Source organism: Doryrhamphus excisus, chromosome 12 (assembly GCF_030265055.1).
Source record: "Doryrhamphus excisus isolate RoL2022-K1 chromosome 12, RoL_Dexc_1.0, whole genome shotgun sequence".
Taxonomy (NCBI): domain Eukaryota; kingdom Metazoa; phylum Chordata; class Actinopteri; order Syngnathiformes; family Syngnathidae; genus Doryrhamphus; species Doryrhamphus excisus.
In genome coordinates this window covers 14,927,052-14,950,030 of record NC_080477.1, presented here as the reverse complement: position 1 = coordinate 14,950,030, position 22,979 = coordinate 14,927,052, and the positions used below count along the sequence as shown (strand labels likewise).

At 38.8% G+C, this 22,979-nt stretch overlaps 1 protein-coding gene across 10 annotated transcripts in view; it reads left to right on the top strand.

Annotated features, from left to right (window-relative positions):
• Positions 1–22,979, top strand: part of LOC131139316 (CUB and sushi domain-containing protein 1-like) — a 361,438-nt gene that overhangs the window by 199,106 nt on the left and 139,353 nt on the right. For all 10 annotated transcript variants that reach the window (XM_058088813.1, XM_058088812.1, XM_058088816.1 and 7 more), the window contains 4 exons: positions 6,307–6,419; positions 8,572–8,649; positions 16,112–16,193; positions 18,772–18,896. In XM_058088813.1, coding sequence (XP_057944796.1) covers positions 6,307–6,419; positions 8,572–8,649; positions 16,112–16,193; positions 18,772–18,896 — 398 coding nt within the window. The remainder of the gene's footprint in view (positions 1–6,306; positions 6,420–8,571; positions 8,650–16,111; positions 16,194–18,771; positions 18,897–22,979) is intronic.

The following is a 22,979-nucleotide window of genomic DNA, read 5'->3' as shown; positions in this document are numbered from 1 at the left end:
CACTGAATGGCTTCTTACTGGGCTAAAGGCCATTACATCAAAGGAGTGAAACACAGACCAATTAATCATATTTTCTTCCCTGCTGTCCGTTACAGCAGGGCTCTGTAAAGACTCTGTATATTTCCATATAATGCAGTATAATAGTTTTTACATAACAGCAGTTTATGATTTGAAAGACCTGATGGAATCTCTCATTCACATCTATTTTGGTCCCTTCTATACTTCTGCATGAATTAAAAAGTTAAATTTCCCATTTAATACATTAATTTTCTACTACAGATGTTGAAACTATTGTTCATAATATAGTATGTGACCCCCTAGACAATATATACAACATAGTATGCAGGTATTATCCTCAACATATTTCCTATGGTAGGCTTTTATTCAAAACAGAATATACATTAATTCCAAGTCTGCATAAAACAACTTATTATGTGAACACAGTTTTTGCTGCAAGATTGCCATTCTCAATTAAAACTCAAGTCAATTATGAGGCTGGATGTGAGCATTCTCATTCTTACATCACACACAGATTGCAGGGTAATGAAGCAACAATACCACATCATCTGCAAACAGAAGAAATACCAAACTAATACCCGTTGCAGATTGTCCCTCCTTGTTAATAACAAACAGCTGAAAGTCATGCACAACCCCATCAGCAGCCACTTCCCCATTTCAACCAACTTGATTGCTGTGAGACCTGATAGTCTCACAGAAACGAGAGCACGGGCATTCTATCGCGGTCCAAAATACAAGAGGAGAAAATTAGAAACAAATATCTGTATGTGACTTAAAGTGGATAAAATACACATTTGTTAGGTTGAGCCAAGAGCGAGACGCTTATTAAAGCACCTTGACAATAGTGCACTCCCCAGTAGGAAACGTACTTTCAAGGCTGAAACCTGAGATGTCCGAACTGGTCTGATACAACCATTGTAAAACAAAAAACTACATTAATAAGTTCAGTCTATATTTTCACATCTATCCAAACTAGAACGTCAGCCATATTGTTTTGCACTTATACATGTATCAGCAACTGTACATACAACACTGCATTACTGCACATTTCCTGACTTTGTGGCTTATTGTGTGTCTTTCTGTTTATTTCTACTGTGGAAAGTGGTGATTATCATTAATAGATGGGGTTGGATTGATTATACAGTACATTTACATTGCATGTATAAACGGCACCTTTGGCTGTCATGACCTGAGAGAAACGTGCATGAGCACACGGCGGGAGAAGCCGCCCACCATGGCCGAATGAGGCGCATTAATGTCATATACGCTATGGCGCCATGCAGAGGGTGAGGAACTTTAAGTACTTGGGGTCAACAGTTCAGAACATTGGCTAATGTGAAAAGGAGGTGAAGAAGCATGTGCAAGCAGGATGGAACGCGTGGAGAAACGTGTCAGGTGTGATGTGTGATAGAAGTGTTTCATCTTAAATGAAAGGAAAGGTATACAAAACTGGTGAGACCAGCTATGTTGTTTGGTCTAGAGACAGTGCCACTGAGGAAAAGACAGGAAGCAGAACTGGAGGTAGCAAATATGAGGATGCTGAGGTTCTCATTGGGAGTGACCAGGATGGATAGGATCAGGGACGAGTACATCAGAGGGACATTACATGTTAGAGGCCTTGGAGATAAAGTCAGAGAGGCCAGACTGAGATGGTTCTGACATGTCCACAGTAGAGATAGTGAATATATTGGTAGAAGAATGCTGCGTTTAGAGCTGCCAGGTAGGAGGCGTAGAGGAAGACGTAGTTTATGGATGTAGCGAAGGAGGACATGAGGTTAGTTGGTGTGAGAGAGACAGATGGAGAAGACATAGTTGAATTGGTGAGGTGGATGATTGTATTGGTTATACAAGGCTTCCGGGTTGACCATTTATGCCTGTGATTGTGCATGAGAATGTGTACCGCTTAAGCCCACTTCACAACCATGCTGGGGACATAGTGCTTGCAATCATCCAATCCTCACACAGACCAGTGAAGCATGCCTAAGCATGACACATATTGCCCATTGAATGTGTTCTCATTTTCAAATGTGTTCCCTTTTCTGCAGTGTCCCTTTCCTAGAATTTCTTAGCTTTTGGACACTTTTTAGACAAGCTTGTTGGCACACTATGTTCCACGCAAGGTATATCAGTATTAGCAGCTGTCTCTTCTCACCCACCTTTCTGACTTGCACCCAAGGAATATGTTTTTGTCTGTACAGCTTGTCACTCAGCAAGAAGCTCCGGTCCACAGGGACTTACAATGAGTGCCTTAAATACACTTAAAGAGACAGTGCTTCCAGTAAGCTGATGCAGCCAGCATGACGGCCAGTGTCCAAAACAACAGTACCTACAGGCTAGTAATATACTTCTCTAATTAGCAGATCACCATTGAAGCTAATCTCTGAGATTAATGTAGCAATAGGTATGGAAATACTGTACCTTGTTCTGTATGCTCCTTCTGTTGTCTCCTCCCACATCACCTCCCACCCATCCTCCATTTTTTCTCACTTATTTGTCTCCATTTTCTATAAGCAGGTATTTGTTATTTCCAGGCCATTTGCACTTCACAGCTATTGTAACCTCACTCCTGAGGTTAACCTCTCACTTTCTCTCTCTACTGTTGATTTAAGTGGATTTCCACTCCCCAGCGTTCACCTTCTTGCCTCATGTTCTCCCTGCTCATCTACCTACACCTCTTCTTAAAATATTGGGCCCAAGGCAATTGTTGTTGTTTTGCCCGAAACCTGTTTTACCTGCACATCATTATCCAGCTTTCCTCCACTCCACTGCTCTCCTCCAGGATCCATCTCTGGTCACCTCTCATTTGCATCTTCTTCTCAGTCCTCCTCCTCCATCTTGCTGACCTCTTGTCTACCCCTCATTCCAGTCTCAGGCAGCTGGTCAGTCTGAATGAATAATGGAGCAGATGCAGCATGTCTATCCCCCCACTTCCTGTCTTTACTTACTTTGTCTTGTTTATAGAGTTGCTGTTTTTAACATGGTAACTCCACTTCTGTGCTATTTGCACTCCACTCATTATACCTGACACTTTTGGCTCATCATTGCAACATCATTAAAGGTTGCTTTTTTTATTTTTTTTTTCGAGTGACTGAGGAGCTGCTATATGAAAATCCTGACATATCAGTGTGCTTTGCAGGATAATTTTAGGTAGGGATTAAGAAACACGGTATAATTTTGTAATTTGAGCCTTAATCAGGCGGCCTTGGAAAGGCTAGTTTGTTTAAACACATCACATGTCTTATGACGCATAATGTTCATGTAGAATCCTCCATCACTTTTCATTTTCCACTATATCACACTGACATAAATAAGCTCACAGTGGAGGCCTGCAGCGAGCCAGCTGGTTGTTTTCCAAATTCATAATATAATTTGAAGGAATTTTCTGGTGCACAAACCGTGGCACTGAGCAATGAGGATGCATCTCAGCAGGTGTACGACAACAAATGATTTACACATCAAACACTTATGACTGAGTCACGTGCAGCACCTTCCTCTTTCCATGCACTAGTCATAGTCGTGTTGGTGGATGGCTGTTTTTCAACAACACGCACTCGACAACGTTGGATGCTTTTGTTCTATCAACACAAAGCAGCAGATGAAACAAATATCTATTTTTATAAAGGTATAAATATAACACTGCATAGCTGTTCTTTTTCTACAGCAGCGGTTCACAATTACAAGTTAAAGTCCCAAAAAGTGCAGAGGTCCAGAACATTATAATATATAGAAATCCCTAATATCTGACCCGCTGATGACATTTTTAAACAATACAATTCAATAGTATTCCAACAATATTTTGTTTTGATTGTCACACTTAACTGAACTAATAAACATTTCTTACATCTAAATGTAGATTAGTATATTGTATATTACATATAATGCATGCAATGATGTGAATATATGACACATTTGCGCAGCGCAACGTGGTGCAGGGTGGAGGACCCCTGTGTGTAACCAATTTGGTAATCTGGTAGACTGGGCTGCGCCAAGATGGCCATGGTGGCGCACCAGGGGGAGGTGTCCACATTTTCAGGTTGGCGCAGTCGAGATTTTGTGACCAAACAGTGTAACTTCTTTTCTCGGCGCATTGGTACACATAATTATGCTAGTTCCATCAACCACAGCAACATAGATACAGCGACAACACTTACGATGTCCGCTCCCCTTGGGATGGCTGTGTCTTCCAGCACAAGACTGTGCTCCAGTCCTCACGTAAAAAATGCTGACGGCAAACCAGCATCTTCTTGAATCTTTGTAGCGAGATTGAAAGCTCTTCCGTCTGTGAATGACGCTGAGATGAGGCGTCATGTTAGTCCGCCAGATAAATATAGTTTTTTCATGTTAGCTGTTATGATAATAATACGGCTATAGCTTGGTCAATATACAAGTCAGTTATGTAAATGGAAAACTGTTCACATTTTTTTAAGGACTATAGCGCCAAAATAGATATTTCCCATGACAGACATTGTTAGCTAGCTCATATTAACTTGATTTCTTGCGCAAGAATGCGCAGAAAAGAGAAGGAAATATGTGTTTATGCTTCACATAAGGATTGTGAATGATGGGCAAAATTCCCAAAAAAGTGCAGTTCCCCTTTAAAAAGTTTTTGCCCTATTTTCCTCCACTTTTGATGGATATTTTGGTTAATTTTTCATCTACAATGTGCCACGGGCCAATAAAAAAACATGTTGCGGGCTGCACTTGGTCCAAACAGAAAGATGTCTATTGTCGACCTCTTTTCCATTCTAGATGTGCAGTGTGAAAAATACTCTACCTTCCCGTGTTGAGCACTTATTATATGACCATGACAATTAGGCCATTACCAAAACTGCTATTTAGTTAGTCTTTACTAGAAAAGCTTGCACAAAGATTCTAAAAAATAAGTCTCATATCAAACTGATAAAGCCTGCTTATTGACTCGGGAGATAACATTGCTGGAGTCGTTGTGTACTAGATTCCTGCTGCCTTCAGGCATCCACAGTGGCAGCTCTGTGCTTTGGTCTCAGTATTTTCATACTTTCTATCCCAGATTTCTTCAGCTGTCGCTTTCATTTCTGTTGTTTTGGAGCTGATAACCTCCTCAACTATGCATCTCCCGCGATAAGCGCTCAATAAAGTTCTTTTAATATTTTCAAACGACCTCACCTACTTTATTTCTGACCTGTTCTTTATCTGTGTCTCTCTTCTATCTATCTATAGTATTATTAAAGGGCACTTACAGTGACTCTTATAAGGCAGGTGGTAGAACATTGAATTTCAGGTAGCATGCAGTCAGTACATCAGTTTTCATTTTTTGACTCATTTCATTCTCCTTTTTCTCTGTATTCTCTTTCTTTCTTTTTCTTCCTCACGACCGCCTGGGTTGCCTTTGGTAAGGAAATGTTACACTAGCTGAAGCTGATGTAAGACTTACCACCGGCAACCAACAGTGGTGATGCTTTAGAAGAATGGGAACTTTGATTATTTTGTACTACTTTTACTATCTTTACTACTTTGCTATTCCTATTCTTTTCCAACTGTGGAAGCATGTCAATGAAGCATCGAAGGATTACGTTTGACTGACATTGTATTACGTCAATACTATTTCAATAGTTATATAGCATTTATTAAAGTTACAGTGATGTATAACTGTACTGAATCATACTGTACCTGCAGTCTGCTGGCAGGTAATTCTCCATTGAATACAATTCTCAAGAAAAATATAAATATCCAGCATGCAGAGAAATTTAAGCATGTGGGAATATATTTTGTGCATTAAATATGCTAAAACTAATCCAACCTGGGTCAATATACTGCCTATACTGAATGCCTTGGCTTTTTTAGGCATACTCCACAGGCTTGTGGCGGTACAATGCAATGCAATGCCCACACTTCTTGCACCTCACTTAAAAATGTCCGATATCCGTATGCAGCTGTACCAAATCTGAGGCGCAGCAATGAAAAAAAAAGGCTCTGAATACATGTATTGTTACATTGTTATTCAATTTTACAGGTGGACCTGGTGCTTTTGATCAATGCTGGTAATTATGTGACTCAGGATCACGCATGAATCTAACCGTTTAACTGCTCAATTTAGAACATTTATCCTGTTTGAGGTCCAGCTCTTTCAAAATAACACTCTTCTCTGTGTTGGACATGCGTCTCTGTTTGTAAACGATGCCTTCAGGCTGAATCTGTCTTGAAAGAGAAAGAGAAGTGCTCATCCAGCTTGATGATGTACACTTCAATTGTTTAACCAAATCTCAAGTTCATTATCAAATTATCTGTCATTTTTTTGTTCACTTTCAGGCTAACTGGTACAACCCTGCCCTCCCCAGTTATATCAAGTAAAAACTGGCTAAGGATACACTTTACCTCAGACAGCAACCATCGAAGGAAAGGATTCAGTGCTCAGTACCAAGGTACGTCAAACACACTACAACTCATTTATGTATTTGATCTGGAAGTTCAACTGTATCAGCCAAGACAAAATATGTGTTCCTCCAAAATGATCACACATTAGCAGTCACTAAGAATGGAAAAAACAAAACACACCATTAATTAAAAAGACAAGAACGATGTACATTTGTCTTCAACAAAATCAATCAGGGTCTTACTTGATATAGGACAGTGATCCCCAGACTATTATCGATTGATCTCTGGAGAATTCTAATAGAAAAGGTTCAGTAGAAAAGGGTCAAGGGACATGCAATTTTTTCTGTCTGTTTCCTTGTCTCTAAGATCATTCAAAATCAATGAGGCTCTCGGTTTGAAAGATAAACTCGTTTAAAGTGAAGATATGCATAGGCTAAAGGCAAATCAAATGTATCCATGTAACTCAATGGGGACTACCATAATGGACATGGCGGTTGTGTACCGCTGCTGATAACCAATATCATTTTTGGATATTTTGACTAATATGACTCCCAGTCAACATTCTCCTCATGTTTTTTTTTTTCTCTGTCAAAGTGACTCGCAGAAGTAATTTCACTTTGTCGTAAAGCCTAGACAAGCGGAAGGCGACCACCCTTGTGCACATGCATTCTTTCTTTCTATTATTTTAGTGTGTCCCGTGGTTTTGTCTGTGTGTCTGTTTACAGCGCTACATGTAAGCGTGTCTTATGTATTACATTGTTTTCCCACAGTAATCCGCTCCCAAGTGGACTTGACTATTTACTGATCTGATACTGTGTGGGTGTGTTTCAACCCGCCAAAAAAAAAAAAACACACAAAAAACAGGAATGTTCTGGTGTGGACAGATCCTACAAATGTGTATTTATTAACAAAGGTATTGTGCAACACAGTAGCAACAGAACCAATGTTGTAAATGCTAAGTAACAAAGTGCATTAATAATATTGTTGCGTCAATTGTAAACAACAGTACGTAAACATCAAGTGTAAAAAGCATGAGCTTCACACAAACAGCTGAGCAGTGCAACCAGCATTTTAAAGCGCATGCAGAGACTTCAAATGTGTCAACTGCTGTCTTATGAATTTCATAAAAACTAAATCAGGATCAACTTTAGTCTATTTTACTGACTTGAGGACAGTAGTTGTAGTCTTTGCTTTTCCCAGCTTATTGAAGTTGGCACACAAACGTCAAATGACCTTTGACTGGCTGGCTGGATGTTCAGAATGTGGCCACACTGTGTCTACTCCACACCTGCCAGGGATGTGCTCTGTATTTGCACCATGCTTTGACATTTCCTTTTCCCAATCCAAATAGGATAACGCCAGAAGTAAATGGGAGCTGGCTCTTTTTATTCACACATGGAATACCCGATGACCAGGAAGCATCCCAGCACATGTTCGGGTTTATATAATTGGAGGTTTTCTAGGGACAGAAGCCTTAAATGACCACATTGGGTTTGCTTGACAAAGATGACATATCCTCTTATTAAGAGCGTGGATAGAGATAATTGGCACATTAGACCATATCCGAATAGTTCAGAATGTTATTTTGAACTCGTAATACAGTACGAAACACTACTTTTTTCTGTTTTCATTGTGACCACCAATGTTTTTGTGAATGTCCATATGAGTAATAAATTATTTCTGATTGGAATGCAGCCTGGTTGCACTGAAGACTTGTGTGTTATTCTCTGCAAAACGGTTACACAAAAAATAATATAAATGAAATGTCTTCCAATGATGCTCATTTCCTTTCCTTTTTGTCCTTTTATTTTCCTCCTTGCTTGCCCTGACTTGTCCTTTAAACTTATCAACCTTTTGTATGTCCTAATTTCCTTTTCCTGCTGCTGGAATACACAAGCACAATCATACTGGCATCATTCAGAACACCTGCATTACCTAAAGATGTGTTTTTTACAACAATAGTCATGTTGATTCGGTATTATCAGATACTGTCCGAGAAGTTTGCTGATATGTTTATTATTGTGGTTGTAGTTTGCGGCAGAACTCTACTGCATCTTATGAACACTTGCAAAGGCCAAAATAACACCACCTTATATGTTGCAGTTTGGATTCGGATTGGCTCAGCAGTGGAGGAGTGCTTCACAAAGTTTGATTTATAATATTAATAATAATCTTTATTCTTTCTTCTTTTTTTTGCAGTGAAGAAAGCGATAGAGTTGAAGTCCAGAGGCGTGAAGATGATGCCTAGTAAAGACTCCAGCCACAAAAATGCAGTCTGTAAGTAAACAAACACATACACATGCTCTCACTTCTGATTACAATCCGGTGAAGAAAAAAATAGATTGCAATATTGCAAATATTGGTTAGTCTAATATTTCTATGATACATAAGAATATTTTAAAATTATACATTATGCAAGGCTAAATATATACTCTACTATACTCTACTATATATACTCTACAGTATATACTATACTGTAATATAAAATATAATTTGCCATCATGCCCATCAGGATGTGAGTAATCTATGGATCTATATTCTTGTTTTTTCAAAAGTGATCACAAATGGTAACCTATTTACACGCACAGCAATTGCAACATCACCCTTCGTAATGGAGCTGTTTCCCTTTAAAGCCAGTGAAAGAAAGTCCAATATTACCTTTCCCTAAGCTGCATTTATGGTCTCTATTACCTCCTGGGGGAAATATCAGACCTCAGACTGCTTCACAATGTTCACCAGCTTGTCCATAAATAAGTCTGTTTTGCCATTTGGTGCTGTGCAGGTGGTGCAGAGTGGGGTTTTTAAGGCTTTTTTTCTGTGAAAATGAGCTGGATGTAGTTTGTGATAACGACACAATGGGAGCCTTGACAGACTAGTAAAACAGCAAATGCAAAGTAAAAGGAAACACAAAAAATAGCTGAGCAAGAGTACAGAGAGAGTGCATTTCTCCAACAGCGCTTAAAACCTCTAGCTTGAGTGGGCTACGTCTGTGAATACAGTTTTTTAAAAAGACACGGTACTCCCTTAGTAAATAGTAACCTTTTTGTATCATGTTCGAAATAGGTCTGTCAAAAGATTTTAGTTTTTAATCAGGTTAATCACAATTGCCAAATTATCCTGATTAATCACAATTTTGACAAATGATTTATGTCTCTTTTACTGTAAATGTTACTGTATTCTGCAAACAGAAAGATAAATGACAGGACTGATAGGATGATAGGACATTTGCATGTAATAACAGCACATCATTTGGAGTAAAATTCACATGTTTGGAGTATATTTTCTGGGCTTTTTGAACATGATGAAATGCAACAAATTGAGTGCCATTGAGACTGCTGAGGTGAATGATAAGAATATCCACTTACTGTTTTTCTTTGTCTTTTGATAAGCACATATACATATATTAAAAAAAAAAAGATGTTGTGATGTTCTGAGTGTCCGTAAACGTACCTCGTTCGAGTTGTGGAGAATGAAGTTTTGTAAAGTGAAGTATGGTGTTGGAATTGTTGGAATTTTTTTAGGCCATATTCAAACACAAAACAGCATGATTTATTAATTAATACATTATATGTTTGAAAACCATATTTTCAAAATTCAAAACAGTTATCCATATAGTATTTTAATGTTAGATAAGATCATATTGTTGGATGGTTGACTGTTGCCCGACAGTACTCAGGTTATGTGATGCATCTTTTAGATTTTACGGAAGGCCGAGCTCATACCCAAACTGTTCCTTGGCTTTCACCTTCATCATAAAACTCTCATCAATAAATCTAACCATTTACATGCTCGGTCAAGCATGTGCTGCTGCAATTATCATTAGTATTAGCATGTGTGTGAGTGTGTGTGCATGTGCCTGTACGGCTTAGATATTTATCAATGATGTGATGCCTGGAGAAGAATCCACATCACACAAGCACACATATACCCTTGTGCCATGACTCGGTTTGCATGTTTCCCTTAGGCTACATAGTACATTTATTACAGAAGAATGGACAAGAGACTTGCAGAAAAGTGGCTCAGGATGTCTCTTAAATATATATTACACTAATGTTTAAAACTAACTGAGCACAGCAAAGCTGCAAAAAGTCAGTTAACCTTATGACTTGTAAAACGCGCGGCCCATAGCTCACGGAACATTGGTCTGTGAGGATTTCCGTTTGATATTTAAGTGAAATTAGGGTGATCTCCATTGTGTCCTGCACATGTGTTTAAAATCATTCCCCAAAGTAGCCATTGTGCTAAATTACAACTGCACAGAAGAGAACATGCTTTGCGATCAGCAACAATTATGTGGCGCCAAAGAACCATGATAACAACTGTTAAATACGTTGTCCAGGGATGCTTCAAGCTTTGTTCAACCCTGGACCAAAATGAGGAATTTAATTTCTCACTCTGGGACCAATGTTCATTAAAACAAATAGCAGCATTGCTGTAATGGAGACCAAACTGTGTAAAAAAAATGCTTCACACATTGGGTCGAAGGTTCTGACAGGTTACCCCAACATGGTGCATAGAAGCCACGGGGAAAGAAAAAAGCATCATTAAAACACTGTAAAACAGAGGCCAAAGTCAATGTTTTTGTCCTGAACCAGTATTTGAACACTGTAGCTCTCCCAGTGGTAATATTCTTGCTGCATGGCAAAGAATGTGCAGTCTTTAAAGAATTTATAATCATTACGTAGAAGCAGAGGCTGAAGATAATGAGTTTTTGTCGTCTAGAGAATGGAGTGCATATGAATCATAATCTAACAGACCCCCTATAATGGCCTCAAGCCAACATTAAAGGACGGTCCAATATGCAAACACACATGGGAGTAAATGTACATGTTTGGGTGTGTTAATGAATAATACCCAAGCTCACTATTTATCATATTATGTATGGATACTGAATGAAGAAGTATAAAGAGGCACTTTACAAATGTGAGAGACAATTAAAGGTTGAAAATTAAAGTGACCAATTTTGTTATGTAATCTCTATAGTTACCTCAATGCAAAAAGTATATGATTATTGTGGAGCTGGAGCGATTCTAATTTTACACACAATTGCATAATTAAAATAAAGTTTTTAAATGTGCTCTAGATAGTTTTAGTCTTTGTGATAACTCCTGTGCTTAAAGGAATTTTGCCAATTATAACAATCCTTGTGCAAAACATGAACACATACCTATTTATATTCCTTTTCTGGGTGTTCTACCAAGAGAAAAAAATATTTTGAAGAGTCAATATGAGCCAGCTAACAACAGACGTCATGGGATGTTCCTATTTTGACACTAAAGCCCTAACAAAAAAACCTAAAAGAACTAAAAAAAAACAGTTCTCCATGTACATAGCTGACTTGTGTATTAACCAAGCTACAGTGATATTGTTATTGTAGCAGCTAACATGAAAAACTATGTTTATCTGGTGAACTAACACAAGGCCTCACTAGCCGCAAGTCTCGGCGTCACTCTGAAGTATCGGACGGTAGAGTGGATACCTAGATCTCAATTTTTGTTGAAGGAAGTAGTGTAAGCTCCTGGGCTAAATCAATGCGCCTCGGAAAGTTGTTTCGGTAATGTTTTTAAATCATCAAAAAACGGCAATATACTGTATTAGGTAATACTGTATTAAGTATTACATGTTATTGTCAATGTACTTGTTAATGTGTGATCACAGCATGTATGTACTGTATGTCAAACAGTAAAACATTGTTAGAGGTTTTTGTAGTCAAAATAGGTAAGTCGCAATGACGTGCATTGTTAGCTTGCTCATAAAAACTCATTTTATCTAATTAGAATGCACAGAAAGGAAATAAATATGTGGTCATGTTTCACACAAGGATTGTGGAATATTGGCCAATTTCTCCCTAAAAGTGCAGTTTTTTAATTTGATATGACTTTCTAGATCTGATATCTGTGGGGAAAATGACTTTAGTCTTTGGGTTGATGGACCTGTGAGCATAAGACAGTGAAGGGGAAATAGATGACAGAGCAGGTAAGAGGCATTGAGCTAGAGAGAGAAAATCAACAAACTACACTTCACACATGACTCTCTTCATCTGTTCGTCGAACTGAAGAGCAGCTCAAAAGCACTTACCTGCAACACGTATCGGACAATTTCACACGACAGTTTCCACTCCCACGCTGCCTCGCTCCTTCCCATCTGTCAGAAAGTTTGATCTCCGATGCCTCTGCTAAGGAAGTAAAGCATATTTCATTGTCATTTTTGGTGTGTTATGATTGTGCCAAAACTACTCTGTGAAGGTTTGCAACATTCCAATAAAGCTATAAATTCAGGATGGCAATTTCCATTGCAAAGTCATTTTTGAGCATCTTTCTTATTGCATATATACAGGAAGCGGCTATACTGTATATAACGATGGTGCAATTTGGTGGATGTGAAATTTTAATGTTCCCCATGCAAGTCGTTTTTACAGCTACTTGAAGCCAGTGGGTTGTAAGATTTGCGTGAATTACAGAGCACACAATGACTGAACGAGAGCTAATAGAGAAAAGGCATAAAACTTTTATGCACAACCTAATTGAACTTATTCCACGTGGCAGTGTTTCATTTGAGATTAACTAAATGACCACCTAGTCTGTTAAAGTATTGAAATCCATCCTGGTAACGGAAGACAAGAAAACAAATGTGAAGGGTGAGCATCAGCACCGGTCATTAGGCACCACAAGGTTGACTTCCAAAGGGCCCAACAATAAAAATCAACAATCTATCTAGGTATACGCAATGATACACATTTTGTTGTTGGCCATACGTAACCATGTGACCATGTGTCAATGCAAACAAATGTATTTTCACTAGGAGGGTATGCTGGAGCCTATGCCAGCTGACTTTGGGCCAGCCAATCACAGAGCTGTCTTAAAAATGACAAATATAAAAATAAAAGATGGCCTAAAAGAAGGGGAGTATGTATGTGCCACAGTCCTTAATACCCAAGATAGCCAAAACTAATAGTTAATGATGCGGTCAAAAAAAAAAAAAACACTTGCCACTTTTAATCCTGCTGTGTTGGATGCTAATGGTGATGGCAGCAGCCCCATAATCTCTTTATGCCTGTTGTCAAATACTGTTCAATCCTGGCTGGTCACTGTATTTATTTTTGCTCCAGGGAGTGTGGAAGTGCATTTTTTTCCTTTCACAGCATACTGAATTAATTAAGTCTGAGAGTAATTCTAAATGGTTCAATAAATAAGAGAACCCCATGCTAAACAATTTGACAATTTAATGGGCCATTAAATTAAAATAAACTAAAAAAAAAAAAAACAACAACATTAAAATCTTCCATTTGCTTTTCTGTATTAGGTTCCATTGTTAACCTAATTTTTTTATGTTGGCAATACAGTGGAACCTCGGTTAGTCATTCATTTGTTACAGGAGTTCTGTTATGTCAAATAACGCAAATACAATTCGTTTGTTCCGGACACCCAAAAATATAAACACACAACACAAAAACAATTATACTTTTGCTTGACATGACAAGATGCACGCCGTATCGTACATTAACTCGGAAATGTATGCAAACCCAAACTGGGAAATGTATGCAAACCAAGGAAAAATATTTACTTTTTTTTTTTTTTACATTTGAAAAATGAAAATACGCTAACCAAGGTTCCACTGTGGAATTTTTAACGAGTTACAAAAGTTCACGGTGGCTAAATTAGGAATTTGCCAGCCAATGAGAGGTAAATAAGAAGTCAAACCTGACTGTCATAGCGATAATTGAAAAGACATTTCTCTAAATGGTCTTGTACATTCTATTATTTGGATAGATTAATTTTACAAACTAGTCGAAGTTAAATGGAAGGATGAGCTCATTCCGTGCGCCTAAATAGACAGCAGTCAAGTGTAAGATTTCATTCATCGGGACACCAAAGAGAAAATTTTAAATATGTTTTTAGAATGTCCGTAAATAAGTTGAGTTGTTGAGATGAAAGGTCTGCTGGAGACACTTTGAAGATATAGAAACGACATTATGCATCATAAGCTCGTATTTCAGCCCTGAATGGTCTTTTAAGTGCAAATACTGGATTAAGTCAGTTTGAGGAATTTTGACAGCAGCCCAGCTCTGTCTCTGTTATAGCTCATGTTGTTTGAATGAGCTGGATTTGTTTTGGCAAAAGGAACCTTTGTAAAGGATGCCAATGAATGCCACTTGGCCAGAGTGTGTGTTTCCAGGATGGTATGTGTGTGTGTGTGTGATGTGTGTTTTTGGAAAAAAGATCAAAACCATGTTAGAGCTGTAAGACAGCTTGTTCTGTTTGCATCATATCCCACACAAGCGCACATACAAAGTGCTCGAAACAGTACACAACACAAATGTAGAAACTCACTCATCATTTCCCCAAACTTCTGAATCCCTGTTTTGTGTGTGTTTGAGCTGATGCTAGAGGGAGAAAAGGCAAATGAGGCGACATTATAAACCTTACACATGCACACTGATATTCTATTTGTTGTTTGTAATTTGGTCTTAAAACTGGTAAAATTGAGAAAAATGTTACCAGTTACCAACATCCGGTTTAAACTCTACATGATTCACTATTGACAGATACTGCTTTCTGTTATAGCCAATGACTTTCTGCTCTGGAAAGTGACGCTTCTGCATACAACTTCCCCGGTTCAGTACCACCACTGGAACCTCGTATGATAAGTTTTGCAATGCATATTTTTAACGCTAACAAAAAAATACTTCCACACAGCTGGCATCACTCCCACTCCTTGCTAAACATGCTAGAAAACACCGTTGTTGTGACTGTGTGGGCTCTGCATGCTAAATAGAAGTGCTGCAGCTGGATAGCAGTGCTGGCGCCGAGTCTGGGATGGATGACTTGTATCGGAGTGTTGAGATTGTAGATGCAGGCTGATGTAATCCACTGAAATCCGACCAATATTCAATATCAATATTTCAGAGGGACACCATTACAGAATAGCCCATTTGATGAACATATACATATAATTCATCCATTGTCCCTATAGGCTAATTTAAGATGGCTATATACCTTTAGCAATGACAACATAGTGGAAAAAATAGGAATGCGGGGAGTTACTCATCAGCTATGTGTAACTACAATGGGAATGACAAATGGATTCTGTCTGGTGGTTCTGGCATTGTGCGTACTGACTCACTGTTGTTTTCATATTTTGCAGCCATTACTAACATGTTAGTAATATCTGTCATTTTCCTTCAATTATTTGTCAACATACTGCTAAAAAAAGATTTGCACATGTTGTCAGGTTAAATATAATTTACTCCAATTTCTCCTTTCATCACCAAAACCAACACATCATTTGTAATAAATCGTGTTCCTCCTTTTATACACGACAACATGGAGTGTATTATGAATTTAAAATATGAGAAAATGCGCTCACATACAGTATGCTCCAACACAGCAGGTTTTCCATATTCGCCGTGACTTCTGCCTGATGAACACACGCCTCCTGATGGCTCCCGCCATGTTTGCTTTGAGTTAGTCATTTGTAGCTTCCCATGCTGCTCTTGCTAAGTTGGGTATCTGTTTATTTATTGTTGATTGTGTTTGGGATTTTGATTTAGTCATGTAAAAATGTCAATTCCATTGAACTTAGTCCATTTATCACTTAGCACCTGACTTTCATTACATGTTTGAACAATATTCAAAAAGCCTGTATCACTAACGAGCAATGCTCATCTTGGTCATTGCAGATATGATTAAGGTGTGTAATTAAGCATAACACGTTTGTTCTTTCCCGCTTTGTTTTTCAGTAAGTCAAAGCGGCCTAGCAGGAGATGCATGTCCAGATCCTGGAATTCCAGAAAATGGCAAGAGAATGGGATCCGCCTTCCAGTGAGTCCCCTTTGCATTTAATCTCAAATATCCATTGGAAGGCCAAATATTCTTGATCTGATCTACACAAGGAGCATTTTCTCTTATATACAGGACATACCGTATAATGTGGAGGTGATGAATATTGCATAAAGGTCATCTTCCTTCCCTTGGCAGACCTGAGAAATGATTATACTACAGAAATGTTTGATGTCGGTGTTAGTTTTGTGTATTTAGAACATTCTTGACAAAGATACACTGAAGTACATATGAACAATTTCAACATGTCCAACATGTATAGGTTTACCATTTTCCTACCATTTTGTATTGCTTTAACTTCAGGTTTTATTTCATGTTGTTTCATCAGATATACTGCCAATTACATCTCATTCACATGCATCCACACCTCACACATGGCTGGGCTGCATCCAAAGGTGTTCAAATGTATAAAAGGATATTGTGATATAAGATAATATGCACTGCATATTAACTACTACTTTGAAATACGAAATACGGATTTTAAAGAGATGGCCGAGGTAACGGGTGTACACAACGTGCAAAACATTATCATTACCTGAGGCCTTCCGCTGACCTTAATATTTTTTGGAATAGCAGCAAAAAAGGGTAATGCAGTAACGTCTGGTCAGAGGAGGTGCGAGCCTGTCATGATGAAAAAAAACAAGGCAATGATTACATAACATAGGATAGGATTGAAATTATTGTCATTACACATGCACAAGTATGTGGTAAGAAGTTAACACAGACATAAATAAATATCCATATTTCTCCATATAAGTGCATTTTCTGTGTGATTCTAATCGTTTTTAACTTTTTTGTGAGTAAAAATGACTGAATTTACACATTTCCTGATCAAGTGCTTGTCGCTGCCATCCTTCCATAGAGAGGGAAAAAAAATGGTGTGTTTTTTTAACAGCAGCACCAGTTGTTTTTGTCAGCCCTCCTTGTAATTACAAGAAACTCAACAACTGTTTTATTTCTTTTTAGGCCGAAAACATTCACATGACAATAATCCTTTAGTGTCCAGCTCCTGCTGTTCTTCATTGTCATTAGTTACTATGGCTGCACAAATGTAATTGGGCTATTATTGGAGTTTGTGAGCTTTTGAAAAGGTCATTACCACAGTGTGTGCATGTTGTGTAAGTGTGCATCTGCATGTCATCATGGACGTATTCGGTAGGGGCTCTTTGTGTGGAATCATTATCATGTGCTGAGATGCAGTAACTTAAAGTAAAGGACAGGATGGGGGAATGAAGAACATTACTTCAGATGAAATGTAACCTCATATTACCCCCCCAAAAAAACTTGCCTTTTGTGCACATTCAAAACATGGGAGAGACGGATTGTTTTGTTGACTGGAAATGAATAACATATAATTTATTATCAATTTTCCATTACAATAATCTCTCGTTTATCACTGTTAATTGGTTCCAGATCCAAACGTGATAAATGAATTCCCGCAAAGTAGGATTATTTCTCCATAAGTGGAACATTTTTGGAGTTGTGAAATCTATTTTCAATCTTCAACATTAAGTTTTTAACATTATTAGAACCCTGTCAACATGAAATAACATTTACATTCATATCTGTCAGTACAGTAGATACAATTGGAGATAATCCGTTTGAGTCAGACATTCCTGGAATTAATTAATACCAAGGTTCCACTGTATTGGTATTTTAATACATTTAGCCATTTATAACCCTGAAAATGCTTAACCCAGACAAACAATACACACCATTTGCTTAAATATGCATATTTTTGGAGGAATTATTGGTGGTATTCAACCATGAAACAGCAAGATTTATTAATGACTGTATGTTTGGAAAACCATGGTAACGTGAAGCCGTGGAATTTAATGGGGGGAGGGACGACTGCATTTGTATTATGTCTCTTGGCTTCCTTAGGTAAATAGCTAAAGGTGAAAGCGCCTCCTGTTGCCTTGGCTTCAGTTGACTGCCTGCAAAGACGACTGACAGATGCATTTTTATGTGGACATATTTCTTTTGACCCAGCTGTGGGGAAAACATCTTATTTGAAAACACTCCTGCTGAAAATTCAATAGTCAGTTCATGGCTGTAGTTTGCATATAAAGAGTCCAGGAAGGATTTAGCTCTGCATGTTCACAGAAGGATGTGCACACTAATACAGTGTAAAGCAACGGGGCGGATCCCCTGAACAACCAGGAAGTGCTTGGCTGTTGTGTTTTTCGGCAGGGAAGAGACAATGAGCTTTATACACAAGACACTATGTGGGCTTGTGCTTGCATGGCTGAATGCCCCACTCACATGTTAGACAGTAGGGTGTCCTAAGCATGAGTGATCAGAGGAAAAGGACAACCAACAAAAAATAAATAAATAAGAGAGTAAAGAAAAACAATTTAGAAGAACGCAGAATATTGCATTGCCTTTATGTGAAATTATCCTCACCGGGGACGTAAAAGTCATTTGTTGAAATCATGACATGTATTCATACTGGACATTGTTGTAATTGTTGCTATAATCTCTCTTTGACTTTCAACAAGCATACCAGTATGACTGTTAAGCTGCCTCGCATTGACAAGCCTCCTTACTGTTTTGATAGAGTCGGCTCCAGTGTCCAATTCAGTTGTGATGACAGCTACGTTCTTCAAGGATCCAAAAGTATCACCTGTCAAAGAGTGACGGACACACTCGCTGCCTGGAGTGACCACAGACCCATCTGCAGAAGTAGGTTTTCATGGCTGTCATCTCATTGCAACCTTAATTGACGTCATGATATACTCTACTTGACACTAGGATAGCTAGTACTTTCTTCGCAATATTTTACTGTATGTCTGTATGCCTTTTGTCAGCCAGCCACAACCAATTTAACAGCAGCTAATATCCATCCATCTATTTTCTATGCTGCTTATCCTCACTAGGGTTGTGGGTATGCTGGAGCTTATCCTAACTGTCTTTGGGCGAGAGGCGGGGTACACCCTGGACTGGTCGCCAGCCAATCACAGGGCACATATAGACAAACAACCATTCACACTCATATTCATACCTAATAAAAATTAACACAATTTCACTACCGGGTGCTAAGAAACTAGGGTTCAATTCCACCCTCGGCTATCTCTGTGTGGAGTTTGCATGTTCTCCCCATGCATGTGTGGGTTTACTCCGGGTGCTCCGGTTTCCTTCCACATTCCAAAAACATGCTAGGTTAATTTGCGACTCCAAATTGTCCATAGGTATGAATGTGAGTGTGAATGGTTGTTTGTCTATATGTGCCCTGTGATTGGCTGGCGACCAGTCCAGGGTGTACCCCGCCTCTCGCCGAAGACAGCTGGGATAGGCTCCAGCACCCCTGCGACCCTCGTGAGGAAAAAGCAGTACAAAATGAATGAATGAATTTCACTACCACACCTCTATAACAAAAAGAGTAAACCCCACACTCGACTGATATATGATATTGACCAGAACATACATTAGAAAAAAAAAGATCTGGAAAATACAGGCCATCATATTTTCTGGGTCTGGGCGATTTTATATATGCAAACCAAAAGGCAGTGCCAAACAACCTCTGCCCAAGCGAGTCAGAGTTGTTATTCCTGTCACTGACAGACACTAGTGACCTGGAGGGATGCAGCCGTGACTCAGAGACCCTCTGGAAAAAAAAAGTATCTGGAAAGTTAGTAAACAGTAGAGCAGGAGTTATGGTGGCAAGTTTAAGATAATGGTGATCCAAGAAGCAACTGTACAACTGGTTGTAGTATGCAGCATCGTAGAACAAAACAGTGTGATTCAGTGCTGTTGTACGTGGATGCAACCAATAATAAACATATGCTTAGATGAATAGCTCTTTAACAGTGTCAATCAACACTGCTCCTTATCTTTGTGAAAGCTGAATATTTAATACAGCTCTACAGCATAAGGACCCATTGACCTAATGTGTGCATATCATGCAAAGTAGATGTTCAAGTGTTACATATGTTGTCAGCGAATACAGTATATGTGGGTGATTTGCAACCTTTGTATGACCTATAGCATCACAAATATCTGTAGTAGTTGTTGAACTATGGAATAAGCATTCTAAGGAATTTAATGTCATGTTTTTTTTTCAGACTGGCAGTGACATTATTTGTTTCACCAATATGATAGATTCATCATATCATTTACTGTACATGTGTTGTGTGTGTTTTGATGATCGCACTATACCGGTGGCTGTGTGAGCGTCAGAGCAAATGATGCAGGAACACTCACTGCCCACGTACTTGCTGACAATACTCAGTTGCCTTTATTGCTCTACAATGAAAAGGCAGACAGCTTGCATATACACAAAGCACACACACACACACACACGCACACACAAACACACACGCCTACATTGACAGCATGTATCCAAAGGATGGTGTCACACACCTCTGCAGCAGTCTTTGCCTTTAGCTGTGTGTGTTTGACGGACAGGCCGTCCCTATGCTCAGACACATACTGTAAGATCCCTGTCACATTGTATTACACTGTATGTGTGTTTGTGTGTGTTTGTGGGCCTAGTTTCTGTCTCATCTTAAGTCAGTGTGTGGCTGCTGAGACGCACCCGCCCTCATGATACCAGCCACTCTTCTCAGGAGCTGGAGGGAACGCGAGGCAGGGACAGATATGAATGAATATGAGGAATGTTTTATCTCCTCGAAAAACACCCAAATTCTTACTTTTGATTGATATTGTACGCCTACCAAAAGTGTTGGGCAAGCATCATATTCTCACATGTTCTCACAGCTGTACACAAAGCTGTTATTGTCCAAATAGCTGAAAGCACATAATTGTCTAAATTTTGTCCAAAGTGTCCATATTTTAGTGTGAGAACCAGTACAATTGTTATCTAGCACTGCCTTAATTCTCTTGGGCATAAAATGTTAATTGAATTCTCTTCCACTCCTCTATGATCACTGGTGGAGTTGGTGGATGTTCTTACAAACATGCAACACATTAAGAAATCACACCACTCTATCTGCTATATAAACTGTTCACTGACTACACCGAGAAGAAGGTGACTCAATTGATTTCTCCAATCCAAACTACATGATAAATTTAGGGGTTCTCTGATAGATCAGCCGCCGATATTTATAGGTTATCACATGGTTTGTCTGGTATCAGGCCAGGCCTCGACCTTCGGTCTCGGGCTGATACTGACACTTGGGGGCATGATACTGGCCTGATACCAGACAAACCATGTGATGATCTTATTATCACATACTATTTAATCATGAGCTTATTATCACGTACTATTTAATCAAAAGACCATTTTGTTTCCAGAAAATGTTCAGTTTATTACATGTATTATATCTAAACAGTGTAAACACAACAATTGCAAAAATATTTCAACAATAATATTTTATCAACAGTCTTATCTTATCAATGTCTGACAATTAAAGTTCCATTAATCAAGTTTGGGTTTTTTGGTGACTGGAGAAGCACTAGGCACTAAGCACTGTGCACTAAGCACTAAGTGTGCTGTTCTCTGATTGGTTGTTTCACGGGCACGATACCAGAGCAGCGCGCTCTGAGTGGACAGCAACGGGGGCTGATACTGGACATGGTTAAACTCTATATTTTATCAGTATCACTGCCCTGGGCTTTGACACAGTATCATTTCGGCCTTTTCCCGTATCATTCATGGGCGGTTTCTAGGGTACAGGGCCAATTAACACTGTAGTATGTGATAATGGCCGATATCAGTGAAAAAGCATGGTTTTGATAGCAGGTGATACATGTTTGCACTGATCAGCTCTGCCCCGTCTGCAGCATAAAACCCCAATAGGAGCATCCATAGTTGAATTAATATCTCTCTAAAAAGTGTTTATGTTAATCAAAACTGAGCATGATTTTGTTTGATGCTGTTCTTGTATTGCATTTCATTATATTGTGCAGTACACCTTGATGTTTATGTTTCACTGTTCACTGGATCTGTCATTGATGACAGGTTTCCCTCTGCAAAGTTCTTAGGAACAGCTCCCTCCCTGCCTTGCCCACTCCTCTTGAACCCGATCACCACATGGAGACAGCCTGTGATTAATTGACTTGTTTGGATTATCACTTGAACTTTTAATGCACAGTGTTTTGTATGCTTTGATGCATTCACACAAGCAGACAAGATGAGGATGCACTGTACTGCTCCGCTGAGTGTGTCTGGTGTTGGCTCTCTCCAGGGACTCAAACCCATGAGCTTTCCCTATTCTCCTCTGAGACCTAACTGTTAATTAGAAGCTGATCTCTGGAATGAATAGCCATTAATGTGTTTCTGTGTGCTTGTGTGTGTATGCGTGCGTGTGTGCGCGTGTCTGTGAGCCACAGTGTGTTTCAGCTCTCTTTTCTAATTAACAGGCAGAGCAGTCATCCTTAGGTCCTCTTCTCTTTCAGGCTTTTTTTCTGTCTCTTTCTAACCTTTCTGCCCTTCCTACATCACTCACTTCCTCTATCACCTTATTCTCTTTTTCTTTCACTGTCTTTTCACAGAGACATATCGTTAAGCTGTTTCTATTGAAGACTGTAGTTTTTCATGTTTTTTCATGCAAATGTTTAAATCTGTATTGTCATTGTTATGGCACAAATAAGAACGGCAATACAGTAATCCCTGGTTTACCTGTTTGTGACCTTCTTAATATGGTTTTTCACATTATTATAATACTCAAGACATGAACTAACATCCCTGTAGTGACCTTTTTTATCCAATATAGTATTATCCAATATAGTACACATAATAAGAGTAAATAAACAATTCAAGACATAAATAGGACTCATCCTTGTGTGTATTACTATGAATGTGTT